The 18,265-nt window shown below is 31.6% G+C and overlaps 2 protein-coding genes across 2 annotated transcripts; one reads left to right on the top strand and one right to left on the bottom strand.

The window, feature by feature from the left end:
* Positions 1-7,453: 7,453 nt before the first annotated feature.
* Positions 7,454-8,456, top strand: LOC7477052 (stemmadenine O-acetyltransferase). Its single transcript, XM_024610673.1, has 3 exons — positions 7,454-7,475; positions 7,582-8,085; positions 8,284-8,456. The coding sequence occupies exons 1-3, from the start codon at positions 7,454-7,456 to the stop codon at positions 8,454-8,456; spliced, it is 699 nt and encodes a 232-aa protein (XP_024466441.1).
* Positions 8,457-12,404: 3,948 nt separating this feature from the next.
* LOC7477051 (BAHD acyltransferase At5g47980) lies at positions 12,405-14,233 on the bottom strand. The gene has a single exon (XM_002314525.4). The coding sequence runs from the start codon at positions 13,982-13,984 to the stop codon at positions 12,647-12,649; it is 1,338 nt and encodes a 445-aa protein (XP_002314561.2). The 5' UTR covers positions 13,985-14,233; the 3' UTR covers positions 12,405-12,646.
* Between the last annotated feature and the right edge of the window lie 4,032 nt (positions 14,234-18,265).

Below are 18,265 nucleotides of genomic sequence, written 5' to 3' on the forward strand. Positions count from 1 at the left end.
AAATGAATTGGTACCTAGTATGCACCCTTTTTTTACCACACATAATATATATATATAAGGATACACATGAAGAAAGCCCAGAAGATTGTCCAAGATTATTAATGGTGGAGGACCAAAATGACAAGTGAAAAAATTAGAGGACTAAAATGCATAAGATTGGTAAAATTGGCAACCCAATTTCAACTGAAAAAAGCCCCACTAGTGAAAATATTTTTATTTAGGGTAAAGAAACACAAATTTGGATAGGTAAGGACTCAATGAGAATTTTGAATGGCCTAATTAATTTTATTGAGGACTTAATTGCAAGAAAAAATATATATTTGAAGTCAATTTTGAGCTTTAATTGGAGGAAATTAGAGTCTGGAGGTCAACTTGCAATTTTAAAGAGTTAATTTGATCAAATCATGAGCTTAATTATATAAATATTGAAGTTTGATAAGAAATTAGGGACTTGATTTGTCATAATCTAATTTTTTGACAAAAAAAATTGGCAAAAAAAATTATGAAAATGAATGAAAAATAATTTGAAATTCAGGACAAGACAACACAAATTGTAGCTTTGATTTATTTATTTATTTATTATTTTTGTACTTTCTTCTTTCTATCTTTTTTCTTCACCTTTTTTCTTTCTACACAACTTTTTTTTTTCTCTCTTTGAATTTTTTTAATTTTCTCCCCTCATCTCTCTAAAAATCTCTCCTATTTACAGTTTAATTTATTTTGTCATTTTCTCCCAATTAATTGGATCAAATTTCAATTTAATTTCTTTTTTTTTTTCATTTCACTCACTTGTCTTCCTTTTTAATTTTTAATATTCTCATTTTTTTTTGTATTTTGACTTTTTTCGAAAAAAGATGTCAATAAAAGAAAAATAATAAAAATAATTTCTTTTTTTCTTGTTTTGTATTTCACTCACCTGTCTTCCTTTTTAATTTTTAATTTTTAATTTTTAATTTTTAATTTTTAATTTTTAATTTTTTAGTATTTTGATTTTTTCTTAAAAAATGTCAATAAGATAAAAATAACAAAAAAAAATATGAAATGGAAGCACAAGTGGACAAATTACATCAAAAATATGAATTTTTAAAAAAATTAATCAAAACATAAGGTGTGTGTCTGTGTGTGTGTCGAGTAATGACATAAATAGCAATAATGTTAACTAGTTATTTACTATATATTTTGTCGTTATCATAGGCAATCATGAATCTACTCCTAGCGCGGGTGTTCACTTCTAACTAATAGATGTTTGCTACAATGACTCCAGGGTTGACACAATTTCTGTTTTTATTTTTAAGTGTTTTTTAAAAGTATTTTTGTTTTGAAAAAGCATTAAATTGATGTTATTTTTAATATTTTTTATGATTTTGATGTATTAATGTTAAAAACAAAAAAAATCTGAAAAAATTCATTTTGATGCTTTTCAAATGAAAAACTATTTTAAAAAGCACTTTATACTACAATTCAAAACACCCCCTTCAACTCTTTAGTTATTTTATTTTTTTTACAGAAAAGTGAAAAAAAAACTGTATTTATGTAATTCAGGGAGAATGTTTTGAGAAAACCACCACACTTTAAGATGGAGATTACATTTTATTTATATAGAGAATGTTTACATGTATAGCTAGACTATTGAGAAGGAAATAATCATAACATAAATACAATATATTACATTCCTATAATTATGAGCTAAGAATCAGGTGGGGATTCTGGAGAATCCCCAACACCCCCTCGTGAGCTAAGCATAGGATTAGAGCACATACGTAGCTTGGATCGAAAAAATGTGAAGAGTGGCCTTGAAACACTCTTGGTAAAGACACCTGTAACTTGAAGAGTAGAAGGAACATCGACCACAAGTTCGTGAAGGAAATGATAGTCAAGATCGATGTGCTTGAAGCGCTTATGAGAGACTGGATTGGAGCTTAAAAAGATGGGACTCTTGTTGTCATAGAGAAGGAGAGGTCGATCTATACGAGGGATGTACAAATCACGTAAGAGATGGTCTAACCATAAAACCTCGGCAATAATGGAAGTAAAGGCATGATACTCAAATTCACAGCTAGAGTAAGATATTGTAGGTTGCTTTTTGGCACTCCAAGAAACAAGGTTGTCGCCAAGATAAATGGAGTAACTAGAAATGGAGTGCCTAGTGTTAGGGCATCTAGCCCAATCAGCATTAGAGTAAGCAGTAATGCGAGTGGAAGAGGAGGCAATAAATGAAAGGCCATACTGAAGAGTGCATTTGACATACTGAAGGATGCGCTTCACAACTTGAAAATGTTCATCAATGGGTGCATGCAAGTATTAGCAGACTGAGTTTACTGAATGAGCAATGTTAGGATGAGTGATGGTCAAGTATTGCAGGGCACCAATAAGAGAACAGTATAGAGTGATATCTGCAAACAGGGAACCAGTGGAGGAAAGATACTGAGCGACAACCATAGAAGAGGATACCGGTTTGAAATCAAGGAGTTGAGCCCGTGTAAAAATGTCGCGAGCATACTTGGTCTAACTGAGAAAGAGTCATGTTGAGGTAGAGGTGGCTTAAAGACCAAGAAAGTAGCTAAGAGAACCTCAATCCTTGGTGGCGAATTCTGAGTGAAGATGTCGAATAAAGCTACTGAGAAGGAGATAGTTATTGTTATCAATGAGAATAATATCATTAACATAGAGTAAGAGATAAATGATGTGCTGCTAGCGATGCAGAACAAATAAGGAGGCCGTATCAACTCGACTACAGGTAAAACCAAGTTTCAAAATAAATGAGTTGAACCATTGAAACCAAGCACGCAAAGCCTACTTTAGGCCATAAAGAGCCTTTTTAAGTTTGTAAACATGCTTAGAAAAGCGGGGATCAACATATCTAGGAGGTTGCTCTATATAGACATGTTCCTGCAAAATACCATTAAGAAAAACATTTTTAACATCAAATTAGCGAAGAGGCCAACCATGAGTGATGGCTAGTGAAAGCACTACATAAAAAATGAAAGCTTTGACTACTGGACTGAAGGTGTCAGTGTAGTCAAGACCAGGAAGTTGAGTGTATCCTTTGGCAATAAAACAGATCTTAAGTTGGTCAATAGATTTGTTAGACTGATATTTTTTATGAAAAAACCATTTGAAACCCACAATGTTTGTTTTAGAAGGTCGAGGAACAAGATCCCAAGTGCAATTTTCACGAAGAGCGTTGAGTTCATCTATAGCAGCGAGTCATGCAAGGTTTTTGGCAACAGTCTTAAATACATGGGGCTCAAATGTAGTTAGGAGGGCATATAAAAGACCCAATACATGTTGACTTAGATAAGTGGGATAATATGGCTAGAAAATGTCTGCTTTAGCTCGAGTGACCATCGGGTGAGAGGATGGAGCAACAGATTGACCATGATGATGAGCTTGAGCTTCAGAATGAAATGGAGCTTGTGCTAGAGGATCAGGCGCTTTAGGAGAAGCTAAGATTTGTTGTGTGGAAGACATTTGATCGGTAGAAACCTATATAGGCTCAGGTAAAGAGTCAGAACAGAGATGACATGCATGCGACTGAGATCGAGAAGGAGGATTAGATGGAGGAATCATAGGCAATGGGGCGGTAAATAATGATGGGTCATGGGCGTGCATGAGCTCACTAAAACTAGATAAATCTAAGGATGCAAGAGGTTGTGAGGTAGAGTTAGGTATTAAAGGGAAATTGAGTTCATCAAATTTGGCATGGTGTGTGACATAGATATGGGAGGTAAGAGGATCTAAACAACGAAAACCATTATAAGAAAGATTGTAGCCTAAGAATATGCATGGAATGCTGTGTGGAGAAAAATTATTAGCAACATAATCACGTAAACATGGATAGACTTTGTAACCAAAAGGATGAAAATTGATGTAAAGAAGAGCTTTAGCATGTAGAATCTCAAAGGGAGAAAGATCTCCAAGAAATGGGGTAGGCAACCGATTGATGATATAAGTCGTTGTACTAAAAGCATCAACCCAATAATAAGTGGGTACTCATGAATGAAATAAAAGTGCATTGCCCATTTCAATCACATGGCGATGCTTGCGCTCAACGCGTCCATTTTGGGAAGGAGTGTAGTGACAAGACTTTTGGTGTTGAATACCAGATGAGCGGAGCTGAGATTGAAAACAGTTGTTGCAAAACTCAGCACCACCATCACTCTGAAAAATTTTAATCTTGTAAGAATATTGATTTTCTACAAAAGACTGATCAAGAAAAATATCAATAAAACCAGATTTAAATTTCATGGGATAGAGTCATGTAAAGCGAGAGTGATCATCGACAAATATCATGTAATATGCAAAACCCAATTTTGATTTAATAGGAGTTGGGTCGCAGATATCGCAGTGAATAAGACCTAAAATAGAGTTGGATCGAGTATTATTAGTAGAAAATGAAAGTTTATGACTTTTAGCAATCTGATATGTAACACAAATATCAGGATTAGGCAAAATAGAAGTAAGGGATAAATGTCCTTTTTTATTTAATAAAGAAATAATAGAGTGGTTAATATGACCAAAATGCGCATGTCATAGATCATACGACGCTGTAAGGACATGTTTATTTAGGATAGAAATGAAAGCAGCATTGCCTCATTTTAGCACATAAAGACTGTCATCACATCTTCTGATTGCCACCACCATTCTTGTGATCTTGTTCTGAATACTAAAAGAAGAGTCAGTAAATGTGATCAGAACAGGAAAGTCTTTAGTTAATTTACTAATGGACATGAGATTTTTGGTGAGATGTGGTACCAATAAAACATCAAGCAATTTCAAATTTGAAGAGAGTTTAGAGGTACCCGTATGGGTGATGGGAAGAGGAGCCTCATTTCCCACAATAACCTTATCATTACCAACATGTTACTCGGAGGTGGTGAGTGCAGTCGAATCAGGCATTATGTGAGAACCATCAATGAAACCAATGCAACCTTGGCATTGAAGAAGAGGAATGAGCTAACTTTTTCATAGCTTAATGGTGATCATGTGAACCATGATATTGAAGGAGAGAGGCTCTACCATTAGGAAAAAGGGAGGAAGATTTTTAGAATTTAACCTAGAAGAGCTCTGAAACCATAGTATGTTTTGAGAAAACCACCACACTTTAAGTTGGAAATTACGTTTTATTTATACAGGGAATGTTTACATGTATAACTAGACTATTAAAAAGAAAAGAATTATAATATAAATATAATATATTATATTCCTATAATTATGAGCTAAGAATAGGAGGGGATTACGGAGAATCTCCAACATTCAGTCATAAAAAATATATCAAATTTGATCTAAATCACTATAAGTTAAAGTCATAGGTTATAAAAAAAGTGTTTGCAGTAGTGTGTAAGGAAAAAGAGGAAGGTGGGGTCTTATATACTGTAAGAGAAAAATTAAACAAAGGAATACATTATAACACTATCTAAATGGTGTGAGGGAATCACTGTTCCCCCACACCTAATTTACTGTGGATTACAACAGTAATCCACAGTGTTTTTTCTTTTTTTTTCATTTTTTTTTCCAACTTTTCCTCTTTTTTTTTTGTTTTTTTCTTTCTTTTTTTTTCAAAATTGGTTTTTTTTTTTTCCAACTTTGCTTTTTTCTCTCTTTTTTTTCCATTTAATTTTTTAAAAAAAAAATTATCTTTGTTGATTTTACTTTTTAAATATTGAGCCGGTTAAAAATTCCACTTTGTAATTTTTTTCCTTTAAAATACTGTGGATTGTTACGGTGTTTTCCCACATAGTTTTTTTATTTTATTTTTTCAAAATTATATTTGTCAATTTTTTTTATATTGAGCTGATTGAGAATTTAGTTTTGTAATTTTTTTCTTTAAAACATTGTTGATTGCTACAGTGTTTCTCCACATGGTTTTTTTTTGTTATTTTTTTATAATTTTCTCCGAAATTATTTTTTTATTTTATTTTTTAATATTGAGCTGGTTCAAAATTACAGTTACAATATGTGAGGAAAGCACTGTAACTTTCCTTGCACATTACTGTGGATTGCTACAGTGTTTTTTCTCATATGGTTTTTTTCTGTTTGGTTATGTTTTTCTCTAAAATTGTTTTTGTCAATTTATTTTTTAAATATTAAGTTGGTTAAGAATTGCAATTACAAGTAAATATAAGTTTTTCCTCACAAAACACTATGGATTGATACAGTTTTTATTTTTTCCAGTTTCTTTTGTGTTTTCTTTTTTTGTAATATTTTTTTTCAAAATTATCTTCGTCGATTTTATTTTTTTTAATATTGAGTTGGTTAGAATTTAACTTTGTAATAAAATTTAATCATGTGCGAAAAGCACTGTAGCTTTCCTCACAAAACATTGTTGAAAATTACAATTACAAGCCATTACAAATAAGGTTAAATCATGTGGGGAAGCATTGTAGCTTTCATCACAAAACACTATGAATTGCTACAGTGTTTCCAATATGATTTTTTTCTCCTTTTTTGTGTTTTTTTTAATATTTTTTTTCTAAAATTATCTCTGTCGATTTGATTTTTTTAATATTGAGCTGATTAAGAATTTAGCTTTATAATTTTTTTTTTTGAAAACACTGTGAATTATTGCAATGTTTTCCTATATGATTTTATTATTATTATTTTCAAAATTATCTTTGTCCATTTTTTTTTTAATATTAAGTTGGTTAAGAATTATAATTACGATAAAGCTAAATCATATGGGGAAAACGTTGTAGTTTTTCTCACAAAACACTATGGATTGCTACAGTATTTCTCTAAATGGTTTTTTATTTTATTTTATTGGGGAAAGCACTGTAGTTTTCCTCATAAAACATTGTCAATTGCTACAACGTTTTTCCTCATGGGTTTTTTTCCTTCCAAAATTATCTTTGTTGGTTTTTTTTTAATATTAAGTTGGTAGAGAATTTAGCTTTGTAATTTTTTTTGCTTTTTATTAACAGAAAAGTTAAATAATGTGGTGAAAGCACTATATCTTTCCTCCCAAAACACTATGAATTGCTACAAATCATTTTGTTCAGTCTCTAAGTTTTGATCACCAACACAACTTTTTTTACCGTCATGAAATATTGGTTTTATCATACCTTTAATTTCTATTACTTATCTAGTGTTGATTCATAATTATAACACTATTAAATATATTTGTTTTATAAATTCGCGGCAGCGCGCGGGCATGCATCGCATCAACCTTAGAAGGCATAAAATTATTAAATAAAAAGAATAGTATTAAAAAATGCAATCAAGATCTAGCTGCGACAAAGGATACGACATTTCCCTGTTTAAAAAAGAATGAAACCAACTCTCCTTTACCGATCAATTATGTCCACCAGTGTATAATTCCTTCGTTTTCTTCTATCCAGCACAGATGATGCTGACACACCAAATTCGACAACCTTGAGATTCTTGAACAGCTTCAGCAGTCCTTGTCCAATGTCTTAACTCACTTCTATCCGCAATATTTACGTAGATTGCAACGATGGGGAGTCCCATTTCTGCAAGTACGAGTCAACTGTAAGCTTTTTCAATTACTTGAGAGTCGAGAACCTGGCGAACTCAACAAATTTCTCCCATTTGAATTTGATGGTGACCACGAATTTCTCTCAGGCTTCCAATTCAACATCTTTGAATGTGGAGGAATCGGTATTGGTTTGTGCATATCCCTCAAGATATCAGATATCTTTTCTTTTTTCGTGTTTTTCAAAAGTTGGGCTGCCACTTTTCGTGGTGAACCTGATCAAGAGCGTCCACGGTTCGAATCGGCCACACTCTTCCCCGCCAGGAGTCTCTTTGGATATGACCCCAGAAATCCTATCTTTGAAACGAATATTGTGGCGAAAAGGTTTGTTTTCAGTAAGTCTTCCATAGAGGCACTTATAGCCAAATACTATAAAGCGACAAATACAGAAAAACTGCAACGCCCATCTCCTATTGATGTCTTATCAGCTTTCCTATGGAACCAAATCGTAGCTGCAACCATGGTAGAATGGAAAACACATACAGTCCATGAACTAGTTCACTACATGAATCTGCGGTCAATCATGTGCCCGCCACAATCAGAATACTCCTTCGGAAACATCTCCTGGGCTGCCAAAACAGTTCCATCTGTGGGTGAGGGTTGCAATCTAGCTAGTCAAATAAGAGAGTCGATAAATAAAGTAGATAGTGAGTACGTGAAAACGCTTTAGGAAGGGGGCATGTTGGGTTCGGTGGGAGAGCAAGTCCAAAGAGTTGCGAGAGGGGAGGTGGTACGTTTCACCTTCACTAGCTTATGCGGACTCCCTATATATGAAGCCGATTTTGGGTGAGGGAAGCCGATATGGGCTGGTTCTCCGAGCTTGACTTTCAAAAATTTTACGGACAGTACTGTATCTGGTGAAGGAATAGAGGCCAAGGTGCAATTAACTGAGGAAGACATGGTTAAATTCCAAGATGACACAGGGAGTTGCTCGAATAAGTTGCTCCAACTGGATGCCAGCTAAAGGCCTCATAAACTATCATGTTCAGAATAAGTAAAAATGGCATCAGATGTTTTGCACTGGAGCAAGTGATCGATGGTGATATATCTATATACGTACCCACCCAATGTGAATCTTATCTTAAAGCTGAAAGCATATACTCTCTCGTTTGATTCTTAATAATTAATTGTTGGCGAGTCCAATGTGTATTTGGACAGACTCTTTATTATTTTTATTTTTTTTAATTTAACGTGGATGTCCGGACCAGCTTGCGCGCACCTCGACTAATCCCACAGGCCCTGAAGTTAACGACCATGTAAGCTTCTAGTGGCCATCATATGAGCGATCACAGGGTTCGAACCTGAGACTACAGAGGGAGCAAATCTCTTAATTCCAAGCTCTTACCACTGGGCCATCATCTAGATGATTAACTCTTTATTATTTTCTTGTTTGAATTTACAAGTCCTCTGTACTGTAATTAATTACACCTAAAGCCTAATCAAACAACTTACCCTCATGTATTCATTTGTTTTTTCCCCCGTTTCCACCTCCAAAAATCCAATTTCCCTACCTTTTTTTCCTGCTATCTGAAGCCACTTTTGCTTTAGAAGACTAAAGACTAGCTTTGAAGAAAAAACGGGTTCACCGAAAATGACATCTATATATGTATGTTGAAAAGTAAAATAAATCGATGGATTGAGATTGAGTAATTAATTAAATTAGAATTTTTTTATATTAGTTTAATTTCTTGACTATTTATGACTTTGTCTCTATAAAAAGACTTATGATTTAGCATTAATTAAGTAGCACAAAAAAGAGAGAATAGCTAGAAGTGTTTAATTAGAGAAAAACACTTAATAAAAATAATCCTTTTATAAAATGAGAAAAACAATAAAAGAATTTAAGAGCCAAGCATGCCCTGGCTTCAAAAAGATTCAAATAAGGAGAAAAAAGGAGAAAAATATATATATATCATCCCTTCCCTTATTCATGTGTTTCTTTGTTTTTTTTTTCTTGACAAAAAGACATCTTTTTTCTATCCAAAGCATTGTTTTAAAAGGAAAAAAGGCTTATCATAATCTTAAAAGAAAATAAAAACAAAAACATCATTCAATGATTTTTATCCAATTATATTAAAATTTTAAGAATAATAAATGTGAGAAAAAAGTATATAAAATTTTACAATAAGAAAATAACAAAAAAGACTTTTTATTCCCATTGAATATTCATAAGCATATTAAAAAAGAAAATATGCATATTAAATACATATATAATTATTCATAAAATAATTGTTAATATTTTCATAAAAAGCCCAAATATTATTTTAAAACCATGGCATAATCAGATAATTATTTAAATATTATTTTTAGAGAACACTAGCTACATACTCACGCTACGTTTCTAGTAGGATATTTCAAGACAAGAGAAAAAGGTGTTAGTTGGATATGTTTTCCTGTATCACAAATTTTGGTAATTGAGAATTAAAATTACAATGTATGTATTTAATAAAATAAATTGATAATTATAAGAATTGATAAATTATAAAAAAAAATGTTAACTTTAATTGCAGACTAAAATGGAAAGTTGGACTTCCTCACAATACATGTGCAAGTATTTGATCTCTTGTTCGTGGGACACTCTTTAAAATTTTTTTATTTAATTTTATGGAAATTAAAATGGATATTCACAATAAAGTCAATGATTTAAATTCTATAGAAAAGATATAAATTTTAGTCTAAATTCTCTTTTCTAATTAATGAATGCTTTTTTATTAGTAGTGTGGTTTATTCAATAAAAACTAAAGATAATCAAAATAAATATTCAAAATAAATCAAATGATTTGAAATAGGGAGGAAAAAATATATCTCTTTAATAAAACAATCCCTTCCTTTATTCATGTATTTCTTTTTTTATATAAAAACATGTTTTTTTATCAACAACATTGTTTTTTTTTTATAAAAAAAAAACTTATCATAATCTTAAAAAAAATTTAAAAAAATCATGATTCAATCATTTTGATCCAAATATATTAAAAATTTAAGAAAATAAATGTGATAAAAATTATATAAAATTTTACAATAAAAAAATAACAAAATAATTTTTTATTCACATTGCCTACTCATAAGCATATTTTTAAAATAGAAATTATGCATATTAGATACATGTATAATTATTCTAAAAATAATTGTTAATATTATCATAAGAGGCCCTAATATTATTTAAAAACTATGGCATAATCATATAATTATTTAAACATCATTTTTTAAAAAAAAAATCTTACTATAAAATAAAAAAAATAAAAAATTAAAGGTCAAATGTGCTTGGGCTTAAAGTGCGGGCTAGCGTGTTTGGCCCACATAAAAAGGCTTGGTCATGTTTGGGCCTGAAAGGCCATGGCAACAAGATTGGAAGGATGATGCCTATTTTAAATAAATAAAATAACTAAACAAACAATGTGTCATTCATCTTAAATAGTTTCTAGTAATCAAAGGTTGTTCTAGTGACCAAAAAATAAAGGTCTTAAGTTTTTGAACCTCAAAATCTAAATTTTAACTTTTTTTTAACAAAAAAACATTATATCAACCTCTAAAATCTTTTTTTTATATATCATAAAAGACATTTTAATTGGACTAAAACTCAAAATCAAATCAAATTAAAAAATCTTTCAAGCCTTGATCTACTTTTTCATGCATCATTGAAGATAGAAACCATCTTCATTGAGTTATCATTCATAAACATTAAAATCATAGTTATTGGTGGTTATAATGTGATTACCGAGAGTGTTTTTATCTCCTCTTTCTCTTTTAGCAACCTTTTCTCTCCTTTTTAACAACAGTAAGGGATTGAAATGCCAAATAAATGAAGTTGTTTTTTACTAAAATATAGAAGTTAAAAAAAACCAAATATGCAAAATATAAAACTTTAGGGATCAAATTAAACTTTTACAAACCTTTTGAATTGTATATACTGGAAGAGGTTTTGTTTTAAATATGTTAGTTTTGATCCTTGATTTCTCAATTTTTGTTTTTAAAACAAAATAAAATAAAATTTTCTAAAATTGATCTTTAATTTAATGTCAGAATATCCAATAACATGATAGGCATGAGGGAGTTTGAAAATCAAAATAGACCCCGCCACTTAGAACCATGACAACATAACTTTGAATGATCATATTGAAAAGAAATAAAGTTTAATGATCAAAGTGTGTTGATAAAAAAATGTCATGGACCGGAAAAAAAACTAGCTATGAATGGTAAAATGAGAGTGTAAGCACACTAAATAAATAATAACAAGCCCAAATCTTTTATTTTCTTTTATAAAATAATTATAATATATTAAGGATGAAATTGACTTAAAAAAAATCATTTTAACCCAACTTTTTATCTAGCTTAGATTTAAATTAAATCGTGTGGGAGTTGCTCTAACACGATCTAGTTGACTTGGTCGGTCTAGATACAACTCGACTCAATGATAAACAAAAAAGTTTGAGAATGAAATTGAAAAGGAAAATTGATGAAATTGATAGGAAAAAAACTCTCAACCCGACTCCTTATCTAGTCTGGATTTATAATTAAACCATGTAAAAATTATCCTGACATGATTCAATTAACTTACCCAGTCTAAAAGCAACCCTGACTATTGTTATAAAAAAATATATGGTAATAAAAAAAAAGAACAAGATTGAAAGGAAAAAAGAGAGAGGGTCTGAATTATAAAAATAAAAAGAAAAGAGTAATATTGAAGCTCAATCAACTTTCCCAAGTCTTTTTTCAGTATAGTAGAGAAATAATTTTATATTTCATTATAATTTATTCTTTTTAAAAAATTGAAAAAAATAAAAACTCACGATTCCATATCCGGCATATGACACCAAATTGAACCCAGATATTTTACATAAGACTTTGAGTAGATGTGATAAGAAGCAAGAATCGTTATAGAACCATACTTCATGGAAGATCACACACGCCTCGGTAATTCAACTCTGCCTCCTTTTTATTTACCATTTAACAAGGAAAAAGTGCACTCAACAATGCGTGTAAATTTTGGCCGTCTCAACAAATCTTCCAACTACTCTCAACGTCTCCACAAGAGACACCAAGCAACCAGCCATCCACACGCACACACAATGAAAGTGCAACTAGCATACATAATTACAGAGACTGAAAACCACCATAGACGAGGAGAAAATTAACAGAGCCTATTTCGAGATATACTTAAAGAGAAGACATGGGCATGATGAGGTCTAAGGCACTTGGATCCAGAGAAGCAGCTGCAAGCAGCTCGCGATCGCGTTCAAAAAAGGCCATGTCTTCTTCGGTTAAAGTCACCCAAGCCTCCACTCCCTCGCCGTCTCTTGTGTCCATAATTGTAGTCACGTTCTTGTTAGCTCCGGTGGGAATGGTCACCCAGGTGGGCTTTCCCCACCCGAAATCAATCCCGTAAAATGGAAACCTGCAGAAATCGGTGCTTGCATAAAAGTCTACATTGCCTTCTTGGAGCATGCTTCCTGCCTCTTGGAAAGATTCACAAACAGCCATGAAAGCCTTACCTTCTCCAAGTTTCTCCACATAGTTCTCACCAAAATCCCGCAACCCTTTCCTTAGCTGACCAACCAAGCTTTGCAATTCTATCTCACACTCCGTAGCACATGAAGCAAAGTAACCCACGAGGTTTCCAATAGTGTTTTCAGGCAAGGGAGGCACCATTCTCTTGCGTAAATTCACGGATTGTGAGAGAATAGAATATCTTAAATGCTCCGAATTCGATCTTGATGCGTTCATTGCACATTTCCAAATCAGGGCTGTCACAGCTTCAACTCTTGTCGGACATGTCACGCTTTCACTCACAGCCTTAGCCTGGAGAGCAGCAATCTTGGAGGCATCAAAGACAAGTCTCTTTGTAACGCATTTATCATTCATCAATTCGACAGCTGCAGGCCTTGTAAGCGGTAAGTTCTGCGGTGGGAATAGGGATGATGCGTTGAATAATGGAAGCACGGTACTGTCGTTGACAGACCGAAAAGCCGCAGCTGCCCAAGCCTTGATGAAAGTGCTGAAGGTAACCGGATCAGCTGCCTTGTGAGAAATGCAAACTCCAATCGCCAACCCACCGCAGGCAAAGAAATTTGCTTGAACAAGCACTAGACTACCCGTGAGTGCTTCTGGTGATTCAGTCTCAACAGGAATGAATTTTCTTATCGCCTCAGCATCAGGCTTTTCAAGAAACTTGGAGAGAAGACAGCTGACTCGTGATTCAACAAAAACAGCTCCAAGATCGTTGCATTCAATCGAGGCACCATCTTTGATCCTGCCGGCAAGTGGGTAGAATCGGGTTAAGGTTTCAGACAGCGATCTCTTTAGCCGCAGAGATTCGTGATAACCTGTGCGTTGCTGCTGGAAATTGGAGTACAAGAGAACCAAAGGTTCATATGACACAGGAGCAAGCTGATCCAGAAGGCTAAGGTTAAACTTTCTCAAGTGATTTAAGGTTGGAGAGGATGGTCCTATGACTTCTCTAGCAACGATCTCAACATTTACCTGATCTATAGCCATCTTGTTTTTCTCCTACAGTTTTCGGTAGAATTGTCACAATATCTGGGCTAGCTAGCTTTTATCGAACTCCATCACCTGCTTCCCATGATTTATTGTTAATCATTTTGCTTGTCTATACTCTTGTCCATTAAACTAATGATGAAGACCCAAGAAAAAAAAAAGTAGCACGATGAATTTTCTCATTTTTCCATTGGAGCCAGGGAAAATCGGACGAGGTGTACAAGGTTTAGCCTCGGCGGTACAAGGTCAATGTCAATCACAACAAAGCAAGACCTCATGTGATGACGAAGACTAAATAATTCCTAGCCATCTGGCTTATCCATTAATCAATATATAATTAATTAATCATCATAGACATATTGGGTTGGTCAGATATTGATCAGGACTACGTTCTCTTCTTTTTTTTAATTCGATCCAGCTTGCGCGTACCTCAACTAATCCTACGAGCCTTGAAGTTAACGATCATGTAAGCCTTCAATGGCCATCATATGAGCAACCACAAGGCTTGAACCTGAGATCATAAAAGAAACAAATCTCTTAATCCCAAATTTTTACTATTGAACCACCATCTAAATAGTTATCAGGAGGACGTTCTTATTATATGATCCAATGGCCTGTCAAATGCCAATCAATACAGCTAGCTAGGTTGTCTATAAATATGTTGTGATGAGTACTTTACGTTATTTGTTTAAATTTACTATAAAAATAATAAAAACAGACTATGTCTTAATCCTTTACCTACAAAATAATTAAAAAGAAAACAAGCAGAAGGTTTCGAAAGAATAAATAAACAAAGTATTCATATAATTAATACAACGCATAGTTGACCGTAGAGGGTTGGGAAGAACATGGGATGACGTGGGGTGACTCAATTGGAAGCAAATTATAAATAGGTTAAAACTTTGAAAAATGCTGAGCAAAAATACTTGAAAATGTTAGCTTTCAAGATCCTTACATGAGACCACCTGATTTTTTGCTGACATATATACTTAATTACTTACTTTTAGTCTGAAAACTAAAATCTTTCTGCAAATTAATAGTTAATTAACTCATTAGATTAACATTGGAAGGCTGCGGTAAAGAAAAATCTACCATATCAATATAGTATTGAAACTTTTGAGAATTTCAAGATTAATAATGAAAAGATTACGACTATAGAAGCCTTGAAGAAATAACTTTTTTTATCACGATATGGAAGTGTTGTTTTGTCTTTATTAGAAGAAAAAAAATTAAAAGAATTGGTTTTTTCATTGTAGCTACTCTCACTTAGTATATTTCATTAAAATAATGCTATGGATTGGTTAGTGGACAAAAAAAAGGCGGCCTAATATATATATAAAAAATGTCCCTCCATTTTTTTTTTCTAGATTTTAACTTGAGGTTTTGTCAAAGTTACTTCACGGACCATTGAGTTGGATAGGATATTTTATTTAAAAACTTTATTTTGTTTTTAATTTTATTCTTGGTTTAAAAAATGAAAGAGTTATTAGAAAAAAATGAGCGTAAGAGAAAATTATTGGTTAGCCAAAATTCTAGTCACGAAAATAATCATTCTTGGTTTCAATGAGTTCCTTTGAACAAGATAAGTTTCATTGAAATATTCTTTGACCTTTATCATTCCTGATAAGGTAAATCAAGACTCGAGAAGTTTTTAAGAATTGGATTGATTTTGCATTTTAGACCAAGTTCTTCCAAATGGGTTTTTAAAGCCTCTATAGTGTTTTTTTTATATGTTTTTAGGTGAAAAATGGTTAGAATTGGGTTCTTAGGGTCCAAAAATTTGAACCTCGATTTTCCAACCACTATAATGGTGGTTGGAAACTAGGTTTCTAAACGATATGTCAATGATTTTTTTTAAAATAAAAAAAAAAAAAAAAAAGAAATCAATATAAAGGTGTGAGCTTGGGCTTTTAGGCTTTTTACTAGGAGCACGACCCTGGGCTTTTTGAATTTTTTCTTTAAAATTTTAATTCAAACCTTTTTTTTTATGTATTTTTAGTTTGCATTATTTTTTTATTTTTAATTTTGATATTTAAGACCCTCTAGATTGTATTCAATTTAAAAATAAATAAATTTCAAAAGACAAGTTTAAGAAATTTGGTACAGGCTATAACTTAAGTCATAGGTTGGGTGGGTTAACCCAATTCCCGGATCTAGCCAAAATATTGTCGTCCAAGTTTTTTGTGATGAACATCCCCCAATAAATTAGAAGGAAAATTATTGTGTTTTGTGATGAACATCCCCCAATAAATTAACTTAAATTTTAGATGGTATAAAATAATAAATTGGTACGCGAAATATCAACCCAATAACAAATTGTATAAATTCTCTAATCGGATAAAATAATTATTTAAAGGAAAATATTTTATAAATTAGGGTGATAATAATAATAATAATATAGAGGAATTCTAAATAAAATAATGTATGATTTTACATGCAAAAAAAGTTGGTTGTAGTATAAGCCCCGCGTACAATCGATGGTATCATATTCAAATATTTGAACATAGACTATAAATAAAAATATAGTTTGTTGTTTGGATACAAACTAATGAGATTTGATAGTATCTTAGTCTAATGTTTGGACGTAGACTATAGATACATCTGTCATTTGGTCGGAGAATAAGGTTTGAACGCTTGGATATACACTGAAATAGTTTTATGGAAATATTCCCTATGATAGGGAATTAATATAAATAAATTATGCTCACAAGATAGAAAAACAATATTATGCAATTCATGCTCGTAGGGCAGAGAAAAAAAATTTAAGTGTGTGGGAATTAAATGGAATTCAATGGCGGAAATTATAATAAGGAAAATTGAATAGATCGCAACGGCAAGATATGATGGATGAAAAATTAAATAGACCACAACAGTAAAATTTTAATATGTGATATTAAATGAGTAGTAACAACTGAATTTAACTTATGATATCTAAATTGTCCAGGAATTTATTATATGATGTTTGAATACATTATAAATGGGCATAACAAAAATAGAAGATAGAAAAATATTTGAATATGCTATAAATAGGCATAAGGAATATATTAAGATAGAAAATAATTGAATATGCCATAATTAGGCATAAGAAAAATACTAAGATGGAAAATTAAAATATTGAAATATACCATAACGATCATGAGAAATAATTGTACTGGACAAATATTGAATTATGCCATAAATATTGGATATGAGAAATATTTGAGTTGAAAAATAATGAAACTTGCCACAAATAGATACAAGAAATATTTAAGTTTTAAAAAAATATTTGGATGTACTATAAATGAGTCTAAGAAATATCCGAGATGAAAAATATATTTAAAGAGGTCAGATAGGTATAAAGTATATGACAATTAGAAGAAATGTATGTATAAACCAAAAACAGACTGGAAGCATATTGAGTTTGAAAATTTATATGGATAAACTAGAATAGGTATAATAAATATTGGAATTAAAATTAGTATTGATGAGCTTATAATAATATAATGGATGATGAGATGAACTAATAAAATTAGTTGGCTAAAATAAAATAAATACTTGTGAAAGTTGAGAAGGCATGTAATTGAAATTGAGAAACAAAATGTGGCATGAACTAAATATATTCATGAGATTAAAAAAGGTATAGATAAATCATGATGTGAAAAGAAAATATGATATGAAAATGTTATAATACCTTAATGAACATGAGTGAAAATTATATTGAAATGAGTTATGAAATAAATGGTAAATTAAGGAGTAATTACAAAAAATATAATTATTTCTTAGATTTCCAACATTTAGTTATAAAAAAATAGCATTTGGGATATAAAAGCCAAATTTTGTTAAATATATGCTTTTAATTTTGAATTCTCGATCATAATTTTTACTTCTTCTAAAAAAACATGTTTGACAATGATTAGAGATTTTATATATATATATATATATATATATATATATATATGGACAATTGCTGTATAAAGTGTAAAATCTTATTTCTAACCAACATGATGTTATTTCTCATGCAAACCAGACAGCCCTCTTAATATTATAAAGAGACCAATGTGACAGTAAATAGAATACATTTAATGCATACTGGCCCACTCATTTAATTAGTATGCAGAACCAAAAGAAAAGAAAGGGCATGCCTACCAGCAAATAGGATACATTTAATACGTACTGATCCATTCATTTAATTAATAATGCAGAAGCAAAAGAAAAGAAAGGGCATGGGTACACAAAGCCGACCTATCTTTGTCACATGGTAACTACTTGACTATAGGTTTTGATGTTTGTTATTTTTTTGGA

Source organism: Populus trichocarpa, chromosome 10 (genome assembly GCF_000002775.5).
Source record: "Populus trichocarpa isolate Nisqually-1 chromosome 10, P.trichocarpa_v4.1, whole genome shotgun sequence".
NCBI lineage: Eukaryota > Viridiplantae > Streptophyta > Magnoliopsida > Malpighiales > Salicaceae > Populus > Populus trichocarpa.

What these genes read in the sequence shown, in the direction of transcription:
- LOC7477052 (XM_024610673.1), top strand. Translation starts at nt 7,454, where the DNA reads ATGGGGAGTCCCATTTCTGCAA. An exon ending in GGGGAGTCCCATTTCTGCAA is followed by an intron (nt 7,476 to 7,581) that starts GTACGAGTCAAC and finishes AATTTCTCTCAG; the next exon opens with GCTTCCAATTCAACATCTTT. An exon ending in CAAAACAGTTCCATCTGTGG is followed by an intron (nt 8,086 to 8,283) that starts GTGAGGGTTGCA and finishes ATTTTGGGTGAG; the next exon opens with GGAAGCCGATATGGGCTGGT.
- LOC7477051 (XM_002314525.4), bottom strand. Translation starts at nt 13,984, where the DNA reads ATGGCTATAGATCAGGTAAATGTTGAGATCGTTGCTAGAGAAGTCATA.